Below are 20,600 nucleotides of genomic sequence, written 5' to 3' on the forward strand. Positions count from 1 at the left end.
CATTTACAATTAGTGCATGGCAGTGATGATTTTTGCACTTGCTATGGAATGCTTGTTGCCTCAATTCATTGGAGATTATGAGAGTCTACAACCACACAAAAGATGAAACCTCTTGAATTTTTGCTGTATTAATGATTGATTTTAAGATTTACATTGTCCCAACACTTACAGGGGTCAAAGGGGATCTTGGGTCAACCCCAGTTGATGGTAGTTCATGTAGTCAATTCCATTCAATCGTATACAACATAAGATCTGCTCGGGCAACTCTTCGGGTTTGTTCCCCTGTTTTAAAATGCAAATGTGAGATATAGACGAACAAGTTCAAAAAGCCAGCATGAAAAACACAAAGTGAATTATACAACTCAATTTAACTTGTTGGACAAACTCACCTGAATTGTGAGGCCAACATCCAAGATGCAGAGCTTTAGCCTATCCAAGAATGCTTCAAACCCCTTCCTAGAGATATAACTAAATCTGTGCATATCCAAATCAATCTCCAGGTAGTTTTCTCCCTGAATTCAGGTATTCATTATAAAAAGAAAACAGAATCTGTTAGTCCAAAGACGAATTTGGAAGAATGGGGCAAAAAAAAATAAGCAATACAAACACACTCACCAAGTAAAACTCATGTTGAGGACGTGAAAGAACTGGTTTTTCATTGTAAGCCTGCATAAGCTTCCGCTCCGGTGCACTCAAGTGAAGATCTTCCACATTCACAACACGTCCCAATATTTTCAACCTTTCTCGAAAGGGTGCAATTGTATCCACAGGAAAACCTTTGACCTTTTCAACTTCATCGCCAATTAACCTCTGGTGTGAAAAAAGGCACAGATAAGAATTAATGAAAGTATTATGCATCATTCTAGGATGACTGCCCGTCATCATCACTGATGAAAATGATATATGCAAAAAGGTTCAGTATGAAATGAGGCTGCAATGCAAACTTCAAAAGGCTCCATCTTACTCTGATATTTTCTTGAAAATTAGGTGGAAGTTCCTTGGAGTATATATCAGAAAGCTTAAAGTACAAAACAAAATTCATTCCTTCTCCATCAGTCTCACCCTGAAAAATTGCAGCAGGATACAATGGCACCTGTAGAATTCATGAAAAGGACAGTATTAGAATAATTGAATAAGTTTTACACACTTCTAGAAAGCAATTCCATTTACATTTAATTTACTAACCACAACGTATCTAGACTGACTACCCCAACCACTTAACTCTTGAATTCAGATTCAATGACAAATGATTCCACCACCAGAAACTAACACCTAAAATTTGAAACAAAACGATCATACGAAGAAAAAAAAGGGGGCAACTTTTACAAGCAAGATAGATTTACACAGCCCTGGGCCTTTGTTTAAGTGGTGAATGGTGCGGTAGAATGGGAGAGCTTTAAAGTTGGAATCGTGTGTCGTAAATAAATATGATAGGTGGCAGTATAACTCCTCAGTTGTTACAGCTTCTGGGCAATTTAGAGAGTATTTAAATTATCCTATTTATTTTATTTTTGAATTTTAAATCCCAGCTGGATGTTTTGAGGCTACTCCAAACAAGGATTTAAGTTGTCTTAGGAGCTTGAAAACCATTATTCTCTGGCTAATATAAAATGGACAAATATGCATTCATACAGAGAGAGGAAGAAAGGGAGTGAGGGAAGGGGTGGGGGAGAGAAAGAAATACCTGCACATTTACAACAAGAATGGCAGGAAGATCTCCAGAAGAATTAACAATAGGGAGTTCCACAAATCGAGCTATATGATCTATTTTTCGCTGAGATAAAAATACGTCAAGACCAAATGGATAATATGCAGCATAGCTGGGAGCAAATTCCTTCTTCTTGTCCCTGCAATAAAAGAAGATCAAATTACAATGGTCTAGTGGAAAAATAGTTCTGGGAACAATTGATCTACACAAGTGAATCTCAATTTCTGAATGACAGAGAATTTTTTATATATGTTAATGGATGCCTATTTACAATCACTAAAATTACAACTGATATTTTTTCATTAGATTATTCTAACATAAGAAGAAAAGTGCCTGAATGCATGCGCAGAATATGAAATGTCTGATATGCTATATGAATGTACATATATATACATGGACGAGTGTGTAAACCAATTGAACACTTTCCTCTGAGAATCTTACCTAAAATAATTCGGTCCCCGAACTTTGAAAGTATTTGGCTCAATATGTGACCAAGAATCGAACATTTTCTTTTCTATAGGGCAAAAAGGAACTTGAGAACCTGCTATTGGTCTTTGCAGAAGCATCTTTGACGAAACTGGAATTGAACATAAAAAAAGAAAAAGGGTTAAAGGAATTACAATAGGAAATGTTTATACTAGACAAAAGAGTCAAGATGCTTACAATGCATAGACACTAAGAACTACTATAAAATATTATGACCATTTCTTTTAACAAGTAAATATCAACAACCAATTGAGGAAAGAACTAGGAGAGATATGTCACAGATCAACATTACTTAACCAAGTACTAAGAGAAAATTCACTGTGGATGACAATTTAATATTAAATTTGAAAAGAACCAAACACTGAGAGTCCCATGGGTGCAAGTGATTTGATTAAAGGAACAAAAACCAGCCTAAGGATAACTACATGATGAATATAAAGACTGCGGCTAAAGACTAAAGAAAATGCAAACTTGAGATAATAATGATGGCAAAAAAATTTTATCCTATTTGTTTCTACTGTGCGCATGTGAAATATTAATACACTTAAAGATAGTTCTGGTTCTTACATAAACTTGCATTAGCTTGCTCTTTCCATTTGAAGGGAAGTTTTAAGGCAGCCTTTTTCCTTGCACTCGGTGGACTAGAAATTAGTGACCTTCTCTTTTCAACTGAGGGAACGGTTGACGCAAGACAAGGCAGACAGGTGCTTGGAAGAATCCCACAATTATCCAGCATTCCTTCTTCTTTGGCAGATGTTTCATCCACAGAGGAGGAGATCTCATCAAGGAACACGGGTTCATTTGCTTCAATTACTGAATGATCATTAAATTTAGTTTGGGTATCAACGTCATTAACATTCATGATCTGGACATTGCTTCTTTGAGAAACCACAGTGACAGAGTTGTTTGCAGAATTTTCTGTTGAAAGATCCCCTGGTTTATGCATTCGATCAGTAGAAGAGGTATGGAGGCCATTGTCATTATACTCTCCACAATTGGCATCTTTCACAGACGAATTACTAGATACAGATACATGGTCAAAGCCGTTTAAAGATGGCATCTCTGCAAATAATAAGAGTTTCAATAATTCAAGTATAAAGACATCTAATAAATCAGAACAAGAAAAATAATGCATATGTGACTGAAATTTCAAAAACTTACCATCTGGAGCACTATGGAAATCTTCATCGCAGTCCGATTCAAATGTTGCAACTGGATCAAACCATGCCTCTTCGATACTTTCTCTGGATGCTATCACATTTTAATAAAAATCAGGGGCTATGGCCGTAAGAAAAAATTACAGTAGCATGCAATTTGAGGATAAAAACGTTTGATAAGAAAATGCCGCCAAAGCGTGACTAGTTTGTCAGAGAGATTGTATTCCAACATGCCATTTGTAATAAAAGACAAAGACAACATAAGCAATTTCTTCTTGTTGTCTATCAACTAGCTCCGAGGAAGATTTCAAAAGCCTCCAATTGGGAGGGTGGTCAGCTTGTTAGTCACCAGAAAGAACCGAAGGATCCTCTTGAAGACTGAACCTTTTCCAGAAAACAGGAACATAGCTTAAATTGATCAAAATTGGTCTCAAGGAAAATTAAAACTAGCATTCTGTCTCTGGAAAGCTCAAATTCCAATAAATAAAACCAACCACCAAACAATTCAGTCAACGAAGAGAATCCCAGAACTGAATTCCGAAAGATAAACTAAATAAAAACTCCAAAATTTGCATCCCATTCTAGAGAGAGATTAAAGAAAATGAACCTTGGAAAGTGGGGTTGTTGAAGGTGGAGCGATCAGGAGGAGCAGGCCCATCAAACCTGTCCGGTGATCCCTCAGGCAACCGGGCGGCCCGACCCGGAGACTGTTTAGCCCATCGTTTCACCCCATCTCTCCTCCTCTTCCGGCTCTTCTTCTTCTTGGACGAACTCAATCTCCCTCCAACGCACCGGTCCGGCGTTGACACACACGCCCCCATGCCCCCCCTCTCTCTCTTTCTCTCTCACTCAGAGATCAACAAATACCGTCACCATAACATAATTATAGTTAGAGAGAGAGGTGAAGGGAGCTACCGTTTGTTGGTTGTTGCTCTGTTATTGTTTTTTTTTGTTTTTTGTTTTTTGTTTTTTATTTTGTTCTTTTCTTTTGTGAAACCAAAGCTTAAGGAGAAAGCTTTTATTGCAGTCAAATAAAAGAAACAAAGGCAGTGACGGCAGTTATGGTGTGGTGTGGCAGCCAAGGCCAAACAGGCCCAAAGGCATCTCATGACATGAGTTAATAGCGGCTGGTCATAGTGGGGGTGAGGTGGGGTGGGGTGGGGGAGGTTGAAGAAGATGGGGCCCACATAAAGACAACCATTTTACCACGTGGCGCAATATGGTGATCCCTTAACACGGGAACGTGCGATGTTATCGTTGGCGTTTAGCTTACGTTGTTCATTGTACAAGTTTCATGGTGTACGTTGTGTCGGATGTTCTTTCCATCTCTGGGTCAGTCCACGAATTGCCATGGCCTCACAGTTTCTTCTTCGACAATTACAATAAGGTCGGCTTCTATATACCTCTTTTGTTGAAATCATTAAAATATATTATTATTTGTTTTAATAATAAAGGAAAAAATAAAAGCTAAATAAATAAATAAAAGAGATACAAACAAAAAGAAGAACAATTTTTTTGGTGGTGGTGGATAGGAGGATAGGAGGGGAAGGGGAAATTCATTTTAAAGATCTCAACGCTTTTGTTTTGTCCACTCATTCTCACCTACCCAAATTGATTTGCTTTTGATACTCCAGATATTTTTAAAATAAAAAACAAATAAATACAACCCATGCTATTTCTAATTTTATAAGGATAACGAGGCATTGTATTTCCTGCAAATCATAGTATACATATGCAAAAATAATTTATAAAAAAAATATAAAAGATAAGGATTAGTGATAAAAGCGACAAACTACAGAGATCAAAAGTGACATTTTATCAACAAATATATATATATATATATATATATATATTGAAACTTTGAACTAATGCTTAAAACTACAATGTCTTACTCATATTATATCTACTTATATATTATTTAAAGTATCACTCATATTATATACACTGCTCTCTCCGATTCAAAGATTTTTTTTTAATTTTTAGTGATACTTCTCATTTACATTATTTTGTGGTGTACGTGACTTGGGAGGGACCCCATGTTGCAGCCGTAAATCCAAAATTTTGAACAGCATTCAATTAACGACTACGAACATCAAACATTCAACACAAAACTTCCGTAAGGAAGCGTTCGTGCCTGACGCGGATAGCAATAGCTATCACCACATTATGTATAGAACAAGAAATTGAAATGGGGCCTTTGATGGGGGATTGCATTGCACGTCCTGTGTGAATGCTGCTGCCACAACTATTTCAATTACTACACATTTAAAATGAGTGTTTCATATTTCTTGAACCTCGTAGCGGAACAAATTATGAAAAACTTAAAGTTTGTAATGAGGGTAAATATGTTTTGTTTGTTAATAGCTGACTAAAGTTTGTTCAAAACAACCCCGTCTATATCTAACAAATTTATTAAATTCTTAATCTTATAGGACCTCATGTATAGAGGTAAACACTTTTAATCACAATGAATTTGTGGTTTCATGACCTAATTAGTGTTGAAGGCACACCCTAATAAGCAGCATGGCTGGTCGGTTTTGAGATCTTCAAGACTCTGTACGAAACTTAAACTGAGACTCTCACATAATTTAATATGAAAATAGTAAAAATAATAATTTTCCATAACTTAATATCATAAAACAATTATTTTTTTATAACTAAAATTCATCATCAACAATGGCACAAATTTTGAGTGGTCTTTATGAATTTAGGAAATAGGATATTCATGTTTTGATGTTGAAATTCCTGAATTTGAAATAAAAACAAAAATTCTCAAAGAATTGAACAAAAAACCAAAGAGAGATCGATGAATGATAATGATGATGATGATTAACTTTTTCTTTCCTTTTGATGTTGATTGGAGGTGAAAGCGTGAGGGTATATATAGGGTCAAAACCTATATATACTGATATTATTTCTTTTTATGCAAATATTTTTACAAAGGAAAAAAAAGTTTTTAAAGAATAAAAATGCACACCCAAGGACTTTATTTCTACTCAAAAGGCCTTAAATGAAGAGAAACGCGCTTGAAACCAAACGAGCCAAACACATGCTTGTCGTGTCAATGTGCTGCACACTAGAATATATAAAATGTTTACAATATTAAGGGTGCATTTTTGCTCACCACCTTAACCCTAGGTGTACCCTCACCACCCCTCCCAAAAGTTGACACATGTCCATGAGTTTAACTATAGTTAATTCTTATTTTTTATTTATTTGATAACATTATTATGAGAGAGAAACAATACTTCAATAAGATTTTTCCTGATTTACCCTTATTAACCTAGCAAACTTTCCACTTTTTTAAAATTAATTAACAACTCCCCAAATAATAATCTATGCTGATCTTCAATTGCAAGCTTCCTCCATTTGTTCAGTGAAAGATAGGTAATAATCTATGCTGCTTTTTATTTTATTTTTTTATTTTATAGTACTTTGTATTGCTTGATTATTTTTTATACTTTCGTGATTGCTCTGCGTTATTTAGTTTTTTTAGTCCATGATGTTGGTATCATCTTTACTGGTGGATCAAGACTAGCATAGAAAGGAATGATAGAATGAACCGTACTGCAGAGCCAGAGGAATGAGACAATGAAGGGTATTATTGCAGAGCTTGGTTCCTTCATCGTTTTTGGAATTTCTGCAACTCCAATATATTTTGCTCCTATGGAGTAAGCTTTATTTAGAATAATAAAACCAGAATTAATTAGTCCAGAACTTGCAACATCATAATTAACTCATCGGTTGAAGAAAGAAAACAGGTTCAAGGATATTGAGAAATTGCAACGTAATAATATATTGAAGAGCAGTGTAACTTTTGGGCGTGTATAAAAAGAGTTAACTAAAGCCAATTGAGATTCAAAGTATCTGGGTGTGTTCTTCAAAGTATTGAAGCCTGTGAATTGATATTCATATTAAAGCACGGGATATAAAGCCAATTGCCAATTATTTATTTGGGTAGTTGTTAATTAGTTTAGAAAGGTGGAAAGTTTGCTAGGTTAATAAGGGTAAATCAGGAAAAATCTTATTGAAGTATTGTTTCTATCTCATAGTAATGTTATCAAAAAAATAAAAAATAAAGAATTAACTATAATTAAACCAATGGACATGTGTCAACTTTTGGCAGGGGTGGTGAGGATACACCTAGGGTTAAAGTGGTGAGCAAAAATGCACCCCAATATTAATATATATAATATACAAGTAAAATATTTTCGGGGGCCACTTGCACTACCTGAGGGCACCGCTGATAAGTAGTGAGTTAACTCTTGTTTTTTTAGTTAATAAAGAGGAGATTTGATCTGGTGATCTCTTCCAACATTGAGAGAAGTAAAGCAATTCTTGTGAGGGAAAAAAAAAAGAAAAAAAAGAAAGTGATATTCCTAATATAAGGGGTATAGCTAAAAGAATCCTTAGTATCTTCATTTATGGTCTTGGGCTTAGCATTGTCTGCCATTGTTAATTCTGATTCAGATTCCTCTATCTCTTTGTTTAATGCCTGGTCTACCTTTAAGTTAACAAACCAAATCTACCATTACTTCTTTTGCACTATACCTAGAGGCTAGGGCAGCTAATGCAATTAACGAAGTTTTTCTCCTAATTGGGAACCAAAGTCCATCTTTCTTTGGAAATTTATTGGAGTGGCCGTTACTCCAAAGTTTTTGGTGGGTAAGCTGAAAAAAGAGATGAGAAAAGAGAATTCAAGATTCATGGTTATGGATCACCAAAACAAGTTAAAAGTTAAAGAATGGGCAAAATCATTAAACCAAGTTGACTCTGTTAATTACTACTTGTCATGGGCATTTCTCGAATTAGGGAATCATTAAATGTCATCTGGGAAGCAGTAGTTGACTCACGTGCCGTCCGGGTAAAGCTGCCCCTCAACTCAACATGGATCTAGGTTTAACTTTCTGTATGTATGTCCATTAACAAACACCGATCCAGAAATCTTCACACTTCACAGACCAACCATGCACACACAATCCTCCTTCCTAATGTTCATAATTTAATGAATATTGTTTGCCTTCTTCAGTTGCAAAAAGAATTCAACAAAAATACAAAAAGAAAAATTTATACACACATGATATACTGTTATTAACAGAAATGTACTTACAGGAAATGAGGGAAGCATTTTCCTAATTTAATTTGCCCTACATGTGTGATGCCTACTAAATTTTTCTGAAATGTACACGTGTTCAGCACGTGATGACATTTATTTATCTAATGTTTCTTTCTTTAATTCAGTTTTCGACATTTAGGTAGATACTAGAGAGCCTCATCTAATAAAAGAAAGATTGTCTGAATATATGCTTGATTTGATTCTCCTATAAAATTCTGGTAAGCTTCAGTTTCTCTAATGAACTTTGTACTCACTTTGGTTGACATTTTGTAACAATGGCCACTAGACAACTAGATTCAAAATATAACCTCATAGAGCATTTCAATTAGAATTGTATCGAAAGGTTTAGCTTAGCTCAGCTGAGGTCAGCCTGAGCTCATAGAAACTGAGTTGAAAAAATTGAAGCTTTCAACACCAGAGATCATTAAAAAAAACGCACCTAGCACTGTAAGGTCAGCCCACCAAAAAAATAAAATAAAACAACAGGGTGGGCTCAAGTCACCATAGCCCAACCTGTTCTACAGCTGTTCTACAACAGGATGCAACCCTAAACCCTATTTTAAGACAGCTATAGAATTTACCTAATTTCTGATGCCAACTCCCAGCGTCTTTGCATCCTCCTACTTATGCAGTTATGCTTCCCATGATGAAAATGATGTGATGGGTACTGTCCACGAACCTAATTTGGATTATGTGAGGCTTAATCTTGGGTTGTTGAGCACTCTGAATCTATATGCATTGATGTTGTGCAATTATCCTGAATATTGAAAATTTTACGTTAGGGAAGCTGAGCAAGTCAATCAAACTAGTTTGAGCTGTTTGCTAATGCATCAAAATAATTAATTCTAAATTTTACTAAATCATCACGTGTATCGTTGAGAAAAAAGATTTCAGCCTGACTTCATTAAAGCAGCTAATGCGACACAAGGTGACAATACCTCATACCTTTCTATCATTTACTGAGGCACTTGGAAGAGTAGCTCCTGATTGAGGTTTTGAGGAAGCTGACTGTGGGGAAGAACAGTTAAACTGCCAGTACATTGTTGAATAAGGAAAAGAACACTTGCATTAGTATATAGAATAACCAAGTAGAGTGTTTCTCAATTTACAACCTGTAAAATTCACTTGCCTCTGACACACAGGAGTCAAAGTTATTGTTCTCTTGTAAGTCATTGCCAGCTGACTTGTACTTTTGAGAAATAGGTGAACAAGAAAAACTTGTATTTCCTCCAACGCCTGTCCCATAAGCCTTTTCTTGAGACATTTCTGCATTGTTGTTGACATCTTCAATTCTGAAAGGACAATAACAATGTTCCTTAAAATATAACAGCGAGACCTAGCAAAAGCAAAACGACTACCTATGTTGCATTGTGGTATTTGTTTATTATCTCCAATAAGAACATATTTCTCCAATCACAGAACAGTTTATACAATTTCCTGTTTCCTAAAGAAAGCATGACAAGCAAGATGCAAGCATTCCTGCTGGGAGATTTAACAGGAATGCCAATATTGCATTCCAATATATTGATTTGTATAGGACAACTGGACAATACCTTTGATTTACAATTACCTAATTAACGCAGTTGACTATATAGATCTTAAATGGGGAGAAGAAGATGTCTTTCTACTGTTATCACATTACAGCTCGTATTGAAACAGGTTGGTAAGTTTAAATCTGGAAACTGCTAAACAACTCATGAATGGATGATAACAATATTAGTTCTACCTATTATCTTCCTTCGTCAAAATCATATTGCATCCTCCTTGGCGTTCCAGCATTGAGGAAATTACCCCTTTATCCTGGCATGTAAATTACAGACATTTCCCACAAAGGAAGCAATGAGTTTCTTCGGTAGAGATCCATCGAGAAAATACTGAGGGAAGGTTCTAGATGCATTACAACAGAGAAAAACAAAAAACTTAAGAAGTCGCACCAAATATCACATATGTGGGATTCAATAGAATTGCTTCAGGACAATTATTCTCAAGAAAACAACTTTGTATATAAATTAGTCAGGTGACAGAATGGCAGGTTATACCTAATCTCTAGACAAGGCAATGGTAGATGTCTTAAGTCCATACATAGGTACCATCAATACAGTATCTGTCTATAATTAAACTTGATTATGGTCCCGGGTGGAAAGTTTTGAAGCAGAAACTCATATGTTTAAATCAAACTCAAACGTTCTCTACCTCTTCATTCATACTTCTAACAGTGTCTTGAATCTTCCTTAAGATGATCCCCAAACTCCCAACTTCAAAATGCAATGCCTGATCATGGAATATTTCAAGTATAGTTTAGAATTCAACAGTAGAAGTCATTAAGATCTAAGCTGAAAATAAATAATGAAAAAATCTGAAATTTAAACCTGTTTTTCTGACATCAAATTCTGTATGACAACATCCCTTGATGATATAATTTTCTGAAGGTAAGGGTAAATTAAGACAAGGCGTTGATGATAAATATTAAGCTAAAAGAGTAGGTTATAGTTTAGGAATCAATCAAACAAACAAATCTTAAATGCTGGTGTGGATATCTCTTCTATTTGTGTCTGGCTGTTATTGCAAATTTTTGCTGCCTCCATCTGTGCTTCTAGTTCTGAGATGACTCTATCCTTTCTCCGAGTCTCACCTTCATAATTATTCAGTTTGCTTTCGAGGTCACAGATCCTTTCTGCATAACATAGTTCATGTCCAATAAATTATTGATGGTATCAAGTATTACATACAACTTCTGTTTGAACAATAGAATAACTTAATTTGCAACATCCATAGTTGATATACAATGGTACAGACTGGTTGAATTCTGGCATAACAGTTACACCAAAAAATTTATTATTATTATTTGGACAGCCCCCAGTTAAGTTAATTGCTTGGACATGACCCACAAGTTTCACTACCTAGCCCAAATAATCAACAAGGTTTGTACTTAGATAACTATAAGTTAGATGCAGGTGAATAAGAACTTGGAGTTACCTATAAATACTTTCTCAAATGTGGAAACAGTATCCAATTTGCTCTTTAAGCCAGCTACTGTTAACAAAACAGCAAGTTAGAAGGAATCTGAAACTGCAGCTTCAAATTCAATAGAAGCGTACATTAAGAATTCAAAGAGCTGCTTGCCTACTTCCTCTTTTTCACTCACGATACGTTGCACGTTATCCACAACTTTCTTTACAGACATTGCCTCCTTTTCTATTGAATCAAATAGCAATAGATGATATTTAATCTTCTCAGATAGGACAGAAAGCTTTCTATCTCTGCACTGAATTGAGCGTTTCATTTCACAAGTGGATTCCTGTACACGAATATGATGCCAGTGAGTAATTTGTCGGTTAAATATGTAGGATTAAAAATTCACCATGGAATTAAAAAGCATTAACAATATTGCATGGTAATCTCTCTCCACACAACATAAATATACACACAGACAGGCTCTACTAATTGGCACACAAACACTAACCTCATAAGCATTAACGAATGTGTCCCTTGACTGGAGTAGGCTTTGTATCGTTCCTTTCAACTCTTTTTGCTTGTTCTCGAGCATAGAATTGTCATTCTGAAGGTACCTTACCTGAAAGAACAAGCATTCACAAAAACAATTGGAGAAAAGGATTAAAAAAAGAGGGGGGAACAGCTCAATTAAAATCACATTGACTATGATCTCTAACAAGCATTTCGACAAACACTTCAGCAGCAAACATTTTTACGTGATTTGACGAACCTCTCTTTCGAGTTTTTGGCGCAGCTCATTCGAAGAAGCTAATTCAGCCTGCGATTCCTGTAATTTCCTCCCATATTCTTCCTCGGTTTGCTTTTGTTTCTGTTTTCAAACACTTCATTAATACGAAGAAGTAAAATGCTATTTGAAAGAAAAAGTTTAAGTTGATTTTCAAATTTAACCTGAATGAGAAGACGAAGTTGCTCGGTGGCAGAGCGTTCCTTTTCCTGGAAATGGGTATTCACCAAAAAACCGATCAGAGAGAGATAGAGAGAGAGAGAGAGTGGTGTTGAAGACGATGATAATTCTTACTCTGAGTTCTCGGACTTCGGTGATGAGCGTTCGAAGCTGGAGCTTGAATTTGGAGAATTTAAGCAACTCCATTTTCTCTCCAAAATGTTCCATATCTACCTGTGTAAATTGTAATTGTTTGTGCACTGCATGCCACTTTTTAGTTTTGAGGGATTTACTTTTCGGTCTCTGCCTTTGCCCGATTGAAATTTTCATCCAATGCCCCCGCTAATTCGCATTACACTTTCCCGCCACTGAAATATGGAGTTATGCTAATTTTTTATTTTACACAATTGATATTCCGGGGAAATTTAAATAAAGGAGCCCGGATTTAGTAATAACTACTTTTAATTATTTAATCATTTGAGATATAAGTTCTTTCTGGTATCGTTACAATATTTTTGATACCTCTGTTTGTTTTTGGTCGGAATTTTGTTTTTCCTTCTTTGAAAAACCGTTTTTTGTTGTTGAAAGATTTATTAAACCATTATATCATTTACAAAATAATAATTCTGGGGCCCTTTTTAATTATGCAAGAGTCATGCTCACGCGTGACATTTCGTGTTTGAAGCTCCTTATGTGGCCTACCAACTGGTAACATACAGATAACCAGTTGTTGATTTTACTTGATACTTCAATATCGGGTAGCCTTCAATAACATCAATAATTATGACATTTTCCCTTTTGAGATGCTTGGCTCATTGGCTACGTACTGAAATTTTATGATATCATAAAATTATTAGGTCTCTTGTTTTTTTTTATCTTTTTATCTTTTTAATGCTGGGTTAGGAATTCGAACTTAAGATATTAGGAAAAAATATGTATCACCACTAAACCAACTAGGGTTGGTTTTCGATGGCATGTTAAGCCAATTTCTCTTACCGCTGACCGATGGATTGACTATCGTTTTGCAGTGTGCAGGCAGCTAAGCTAACTCCATACAGAACGTACTGGACACTGACAGTTGTGTTGAAAATATGGGTGCCCAAATGGGTCACAAAGATGATGAAACCATCGCGAGAAGAATTCAAAAGCTTATCACATATGTTCCCCACCTGCTTGTCCAGTTAGGCTGTCTGGCATTGCTCTTTCTCTTTGCTTTTATCTTCCAAATAAGCAGGATTTACAGCTTTTCATTCAAAAATAGTTATAATAATTGATGAGAATCTAGATGCATGTTTTTGAGTGATGGATAAAGCATGCCAATTGGATCAAGAACCCTTGAATTATTAGTTTATGAGGGTCCATATGAGAGATAGTGAGAGAAGAGGGTGTTTGCAGTGGGCAATGTGTTCCGGGAAGCCAGGTGTACCTGGGCCACCCAACTTTCATTGGGCTTCATTTATATGGTATCAAGACCCCATTTTCTTTTTATCTGGTAAAAGTCCAACATATTAATGTTGTGCAGCTAAGCACACGCTGTTTACCAGTTTGCAATTCTGCATATGTATGGACATTCCCTTTTCTTTTCATTTTTTGAGATATTTAGTGATATATCCATTTTTAACACTAATATTATAAATAAATCATACACCGTTGAATTTTTATAAACAAATCAAAAAAATAACAGCTAGCCTTATTGAATTTAATATTAATTATTAAATTACTTAGATGCCCTATTGAGTGTTTTGTGTATTTTTATGAGATTTTGGAGTTAGGTTTGTTTTAAGAAATTGATGACAGTTTTGTAATTTACAAGAAGTTAAAAGTCTCTTTTTTATATTGTAAATGAGTTTTTGGTGTATTTTAAAAGTCCATTTAATATAGAGTATTTTTATAATTTGGGCCCATATATTGGGTATAATAGTGAATCTCCCTTTTTTTCCCCCTCTTCCATGAATTAGAGGAGATGATATTTGAATAAAAAATCTCAAACGAAGAGATAAATGCCTTTAATCAATTGAGTTATAAACCTCTTGTAATATCGAAGTTTGTAATTTATGATCACTCAAAATAAAAGACTTGAGAATATTGTTTTATGGTAAGTAAAATAAGGATATATATGGCACAACTACTTAACTCAGCATTGAATCAACTAAACCACTTATCAACCACTATTAAAGTATTAAGTAGGGACCGACCCATCTCATCTAGCATATCACATTACATTGAAAAGACAATATTTATGTATAATCCATAAACTACTCTGACATCTACAGTGATCAAACACAATCATTGAGGCTGGCTCTGCACACAGTGATCTAAATATTTTGCATGCATATGCGGGATTCATAGTAATTTTATGATGTATGGACAATTGCCTGTGCGTGAACGACCGTTTTCTCACATATATGGATTATTTTATGATGTTTTCTCACAAAGACTCTCAACTATCCAAGTCCATATATGTTCATAAATGTCTTTAATCAATTGAGTTATAAACCTATTGTAATATCAACGTTTGTAATTTATGATACCACAATGCAATTTGTCATATTCACGTGCCTTAAACGACAACAATAAAGCATGCGCATAATTTTAACACAAGTGATATTGAGAAAGATGATTTGAACACATTAAGATTACTACTCTTAACTACTTATAAGCCTTTTACAATCAAATATATATATCATCATCATCTTATTCGATATCAAGCTTTTCCCTTGCTTTGCTGGTATCCATATCTATCGGATATCAATCCCAAAGACGACAAAGCAGAGACCAGTATCACAATCAGCACACGTGACAAAATAGATGAACTGCACGTGTTGAATTTGTGCAAGTGTTTATCTAGAGAAAGAGCAACATATCCTTTCCGGCGACTCGTATGCCTGTCCACAATTGATATTAGAAAGGGGCAATGGTTTGGCATATTCGTCATATCCATCCATCACTCTTTATTTTTGACAAATGAGAATTGCATATACCAAACTAGGTCACCGTCAGGCCAATGCCAGAGCCTTTGCATTTTAATTTTTGCAGTACTGAACCATATATGCTAGCTGTTAAAGATGAGTGAATTAATAATAACACGTAGCATTCAGTTACACCGAAGAATTTCTCAAATTTAGTCATTGGAAGGAAAGTACTGCTGACAAGTGGTCCTGCGCACTTGTGCAACAGACAAGGAACTTACCAAGCTGTAGAGAAATGCGCATGAAATGAGAATCTTATTTTACCCAAAAGGCAATGCCCAATATTTCATGCATGCATCCTTATTTGCACGTGGAGTTTACCGAAATGGAGTTTGGTGCTGTGACGGATTCTTTTTCCTATAAGCTTTCGAAGGGTAATGATTCTTTGTGAAAGTTGCTTCGGAATAGAAGTTCAAATGCAATGAGATGAACAGAACAGCAATGAATGAAAAATATTGAGGCTTCCTAATTTCCTCCAACTTAAGTAACTACAATTTAATGTGATTAGTTGGTTTGGGATTGGGACATCTGAATTCAGAAAAATAAAAGAGCAACATTTCCCTTTTGGGTAACAACGATCATGATAGGTAGGGGTGGGCCAAGCTTCCAAAAATGGTCCCATCCATGCCCTAACACACATCAAATCTAAAACCATGCTTAGTCAAATCTTAAATATTAATTAGACCCATAACACACATCATAATCATAACAATGATTAAATTATTGCCAACCCACTAACCCACCTTTTAGGAAATCATAAGCTACCTTAATCAAACCTACACAAAAGCCCAATTTAATCTAACTCGGATAACCAAAATATCGTGACCCGAGATTCGGGTCACGAGAAGAGAGTACTCTGAATTTGTACTTTGAGAAAACGTGAGCTCGACCCATCTTCTTTCATAACAGAAAAAAAAAAAAAAAAAAAAGTATCGTCCCCCACCGTCAATGCGGTTGACTGGACTTGTATTTAGATCCGACGGCGTAGAAGCGAGGCAGAGGTTTTACATAAAGAGTGGAAGAAGAGTGAGATAGAAGGCAGGGAGAGGGCATGAAAAGAAAGGGACAGTGAAACGCTGGAGGCTCCGAGAAAAGCTCTCACTGGAAGTGACTTGGTTTCGCAACTCCCGAGGTCGAAGTCTATGAAAATAGTGTGTGTTGTGAAAATTGAAGGAAAGAGAAAGAAAGAGAAAACTAAAGGGAAAACTCACCAGTACGCGGTAGGCACAGTGCGCACCAACCTCCACTGTCCAAGGAGATCACGCAGAGCTTCTCTCTCTTCCTAGTCCCTCTCTCTCTACCTCTCGCTATCCATTTCTAGCTTAACTGCTCTCACTTTCTCTCATCTTCTTTTCCGAAGCTACTACTTATTAAAAAACGCTCTCTCTCCCCTTCGCGGCTAAGATTTAACTTAATATTTGAATCCGGCGAATGCAAACATTTATTCGAACTCCAATTCAAATCTAAGCCTGAACTTGAATCGGATCGGAGTGTGAAAATGGATCCGCCTACGCTTGTCAACGAGTGCTCCTTCTCGAATGCCAATGCGACGTCGTTTAATCTCTCGGAGATCTGGCAATTCCCGATGAGCGGCGGCGGCGCGAGCGGTGGGGATTCTGGAGGAGGAGGTGCGCTGGGGCTGCGGAGGCCGAACTTCGCTCAGAGTTTCGCGCAGTTTGGGGACGTTTCGGGTGCGATTCGGGACGTCTTGGCCTGTAGTGATCCGAATCCGATGAGCTTGGACGTCAGAGGCAGCCACGGTGGCGGTGCCGCGAGGAAAAGGCTCGATGCAGAGGACGAGTCCCCAAAAAGCAGTGGCCATATTGGCGGGGTACGTCCTTCATTCAATATGATTCAATTGCTTAAACTCTGTTTAGCTTGCTGCTAATTATGATTTGGTTACTATTATTTGTGTTCGTTGATTTGTATTAACTTGAAGTATAAATGTGCTATTTACTGTTTGCTACGTAAACTTCTTGAAAATTTCTAAATCTATATATTTGTGATTGGAGCAAGGCTGTTTCTTTAATTGAACTATTTCTTAATTATATATGTATATGTTTTGTTCCCTTTTTTTTTTTTTTTTTTTTCTGGCAGAGTGATTGCGATGGGAAAAGGCTTAAAACAGCAAGAAGTAGAGATGAGACCCGTGAGTCGAAAGCCGAAGCAGAAACCAGTTCAGGGAAGCCGGTGGAACAAACTACTCAGCCCCCTGATCCACCTAAGCAGGACTATATCCATGTGCGAGCTAGGAGGGGTCAAGCTACTGATAGCCACAGCCTTGCAGAAAGAGTAATTTACTTCAATTCTCTTAAACAAGCTGTGATGTTTTTAATTTAATTTGTTTTTTATAAGTGATAATCATAATGCAGATGTATTGAATTTCAAGCAATGGAAATTGTATCTGCTATGTTGAGCTATTAAATGAGAGATACTGATTGGAACTTTGTGGTTGACAGGCCAGAAGAGAAAAGATAAGTGAGAGGATGAAAATTCTCCAAGATCTGGTCCCTGGTTGTAATAAGGTATGGTATGGCCGTCCTTAAAATAAATTTCATCTACTAGTCAACACCTAATTGCATGAAAATGTGTTAGAAATAGTTAGCAAGAAATTTTTCTTATTTTTTGTTTTAATTTATAATTTTTTTCTCTTAGTCTGCAACCCAGTTAGACATCAGAACTAAACATGCTGCATCGATCGTATTGCGTTTAGTTTCAGCCTTTGCTTAACATGGTAGAAAACTGCTGATTAACGCAAGTTATCTAATTCAGGTTATTGGGAAAGCCTTGGTCCTTGATGAGATAATTAATTACATCCAATCGCTACAGCGTCAGGTGGAGGTATGAATATTTTTCCAATTCACTACTGTCGATCATTTTTTACTATGAATTTTTCCCACATGGAATCTTACAATCGAGCCTTATCGATGTACGGGGATGTTGCAGTTCCTGTCAATGAAGCTTGAAACAGTCAATACAAGAATGAACCCCGGAATTGAGGTGTTTCCTTCTAAAGATGTAAGTCCGTACATCCCGTATCCTTGTTAGAGCTTGGAATTGCCCTGTCCTCACGTTTTATCTTTTGGAATGCATCATAATGGGTAGTGCCATTTTGTTTGCTAGTTGCAACTTTTTCCCATATGCCATTGTATTATTGCGCATATCATGGTTGAAACTCTTTTCCAGATAGTGCAAGTCATCAATCTAAACATGCACATGTCATCAATTTTCTATGTTCAGTCTTCTGTGGAAATTGGTAAAGTAAAACCAGAGCAAGATGACAACCAAAGTTCCCCGAGTACCTCTTTACTGTATGTGAGATTCTCCATCTATGTTGTTATCCATCGTTGTCCATTTTAATGAGGGAAACCCCATATTTATATGTTTTGATAAGGTCTGTCTACATTGTTGGACCACAGTTCCATTCTCTTCATATAAACTTGTTCAAAATAATGCATCCCTCCTTTCCTCTCTAGTTATCCTTTCCTCTCCGTGTGTCGATCAATATAGGAAGTTATAATTCTAACATGTGTGGATAGACAATGGTGTCCAGTTAGAGTCTTAGTTATAGGTAAAGTTTATGTTAGGTCAAGCAAAAAAATATGTGGGAGGTGATTCATTCCTCTATTTTATGAGCTATCATTCTAGTAACAGATCAATTTATTGTTGCAGTTTGGTCAACAAACATTCGATACCGCTGCAATGGCATTTGGTACGCAACCTCCGAGGGAGTATAGTCGGGGGTCTTCACCAGAGTGGTTGCACATGCAGGTTGGTGGTGGTTTTGAAAGAACATAGCCTAGAACGTCCTCTTCGACCAGGAATAAAAGCATCAAGGCAAATGCTTCCTCAACCTTCATTATCTGTTAAAAAAAGTATAGCGCATTATGTTAAATCAAGGAAGATCTCCTTCTCATATCCTACATCAGAGCATGGAGTTGTGGTTTTGGCTGTCTACAGAAAGGCTGCTCAAACTTAGTTAAAGTTACTAAACATCGTCTCTCCATTTGTCTGTGTGTTGGAAAATTGAACTTTTGAACTTGATATATCCTCTATAGCAGGCTACACATTCTTCTCCTTATAAATACCCAAACATAACCTCCGGAAAATGAGTAGCCTTCTTGCAAAAAGAATGCTGCTTGTTCTATATTTCAGATGCTCACCTCTTTTGTAAACTCTGTTTTAACATTGATTTATTATTAAGCTGAAACTACCTTAAATAAGTGAAAATGACGCCTTTGCTTTCTGCAAATCCATATTGACTTTGGTCTCATCCCATCCCTGGATGCGGGCCTTTGTGGAGCTTCCCAAATGTTTATAAGCAATAATTTTTTTTTTACTTTTTTGAAACAAGAACAACGTTGCAACAAAAGATCCACATGGGATTGTAAACCATACAAGTCAAATTTCAAAAGATCTATGCAAACATCCTTAGGAAAATTGATTATGTTCTTGTGCCTGCATGATATTTTGAGACACAAATTTGAGGGGAAAGGAGGACATTGGACTTGGACTTGGACTTGGAAAATCAATTTTTGAAGTCAAACTGAAGACTATTTAAAGCCCCCCCATTTGAAATCATTTCAATTTTAGTTTTTAGTTTTCACTTTTTGTGCTAGAGTATAGAGGAAAAAGAGGGAGGATAGAAGTGAGAATTAAAGTGGAGTTGGGATTAAGAGGGAAGATGAGAGAGAATGATGTGAGGGAGGAGTAACAAAATTGAAAACTGAAATATATTTGAAATTATTTTCACTTTCAAGTTTTTGTTTTCACTTTTGTTGCTCCTCTCTTCTCATCATCTTCTTAAATCTCATCCTCACACCCATTTTCACTCTCATTTTTTTCTATACTCTAGCACAAAAAATGAAGGGGAATGCTAGCAACCTTCTCTTATGAACATTCTCCCTTGCCCTCATGACACGTGTCATTTCTTTACACTTAAAACAATGCCATTTAAACATCAAACAACCTAACTTTTGTTTTTCCATATTTAGCATTATTTGATGTATTGACTTTACTTTAATTTATTAATCTTTTTTCACAGCTTTCTTAATACTTTGTAAAAAAATATTATATTAATTTATTAAATATTAAAAAAAATCAAAATAAAAAACCTATCTCAAGTTGTCCCCACCTTCTTCCCCAAAGCCCAGCACCTCCATCTTCCCCACCATCTCCTTAGCGCCACCCATCCCAAACCCACCCTGTCCTCACCACCCCCCATACTCTTGCCCTATTCTCACCCTCTTTTTCTCTCTTCCCCCAA

The 20,600-nt window shown here is 36.2% G+C and overlaps 3 protein-coding genes across 9 annotated transcripts; 1 reads left to right on the forward strand and 2 right to left on the reverse strand.

Moving 5' to 3' along the window:
- Positions 1-98: 98 nt before the first annotated feature.
- On the reverse strand, positions 99-4,172 carry LOC103321659 (uncharacterized). Its single transcript, XM_008223490.3, has 9 exons — positions 3,959-4,172; positions 3,356-3,445; positions 2,762-3,256; positions 2,150-2,285; positions 1,685-1,847; positions 965-1,093; positions 616-810; positions 390-512; positions 99-282 (listed from the first exon to the last, which is right to left on the reverse strand). Exons 1-9 carry the CDS (start codon positions 4,170-4,172, stop codon positions 175-177), a joined length of 1,653 nt encoding a protein of 550 aa, XP_008221712.1. The 3' UTR covers positions 99-174.
- Positions 4,102-12,927, reverse strand: LOC103321710 (RUN/FYVE domain protein). Of its 5 annotated transcripts, none has more exons than XR_016123743.1 (14): positions 12,501-12,927; positions 12,371-12,415; positions 12,192-12,290; positions 11,931-12,041; positions 11,591-11,765; positions 11,444-11,500; positions 11,005-11,141; positions 10,837-10,896; positions 10,661-10,738; positions 10,194-10,267; positions 9,597-9,759; positions 9,413-9,496; positions 9,049-9,224; positions 4,102-7,015 (listed from the first exon to the last, which is right to left on the reverse strand). XR_016123743.1 is itself a non-coding variant. In XM_089044841.1 (13 exons), the coding sequence occupies exons 1-13, from the start codon at positions 12,693-12,695 to the stop codon at positions 9,168-9,170; spliced, it is 1,335 nt and encodes a 444-aa protein (XP_088900967.1). In that variant the 5' UTR covers positions 12,696-12,927; the 3' UTR covers positions 8,766-9,167. The 5 variants fall into 5 exon arrangements, 1 of the variants encoding a protein (XP_088900967.1); XR_016123742.1 differs by having other exon boundaries at positions 4,102-7,027; XR_016123744.1 differs by lacking the exon at positions 4,102-7,015 and adding an exon at positions 7,696-8,021.
- A 3,232-nt stretch (positions 12,928-16,159) lies between these two features.
- On the forward strand, positions 16,160-19,496 carry LOC103321660 (transcription factor BHLH094). 3 transcript variants are annotated; one of them, XM_089046467.1, is made up of 7 exons: positions 16,161-17,165; positions 17,432-17,626; positions 17,794-17,859; positions 18,107-18,175; positions 18,281-18,352; positions 18,575-18,645; positions 19,007-19,496. In XM_089046467.1, the coding sequence occupies exons 1-7, from the start codon at positions 16,833-16,835 to the stop codon at positions 19,311-19,313; spliced, it is 1,113 nt and encodes a 370-aa protein (XP_088902593.1). In that variant the 5' UTR covers positions 16,161-16,832; the 3' UTR covers positions 19,314-19,496. The 3 variants fall into 3 exon arrangements, with proteins under 3 accessions (XP_008221713.2, XP_088902593.1, XP_088902594.1); XM_089046468.1 differs by having other exon boundaries at positions 18,575-18,649; positions 19,007-19,334; XM_008223491.3 differs by lacking the exon at positions 18,575-18,645 and having other exon boundaries at positions 16,160-17,165.
- The last annotated feature ends 1,104 nt before the right edge of the window (positions 19,497-20,600 follow it).

This window comes from Prunus mume, linkage group LG2, assembly GCF_029339155.1.
Source record: "Prunus mume cultivar Tortuosa linkage group LG2, ASM2933915v1, whole genome shotgun sequence".
Classification (NCBI taxonomy): domain Eukaryota; kingdom Viridiplantae; phylum Streptophyta; class Magnoliopsida; order Rosales; family Rosaceae; genus Prunus; species Prunus mume.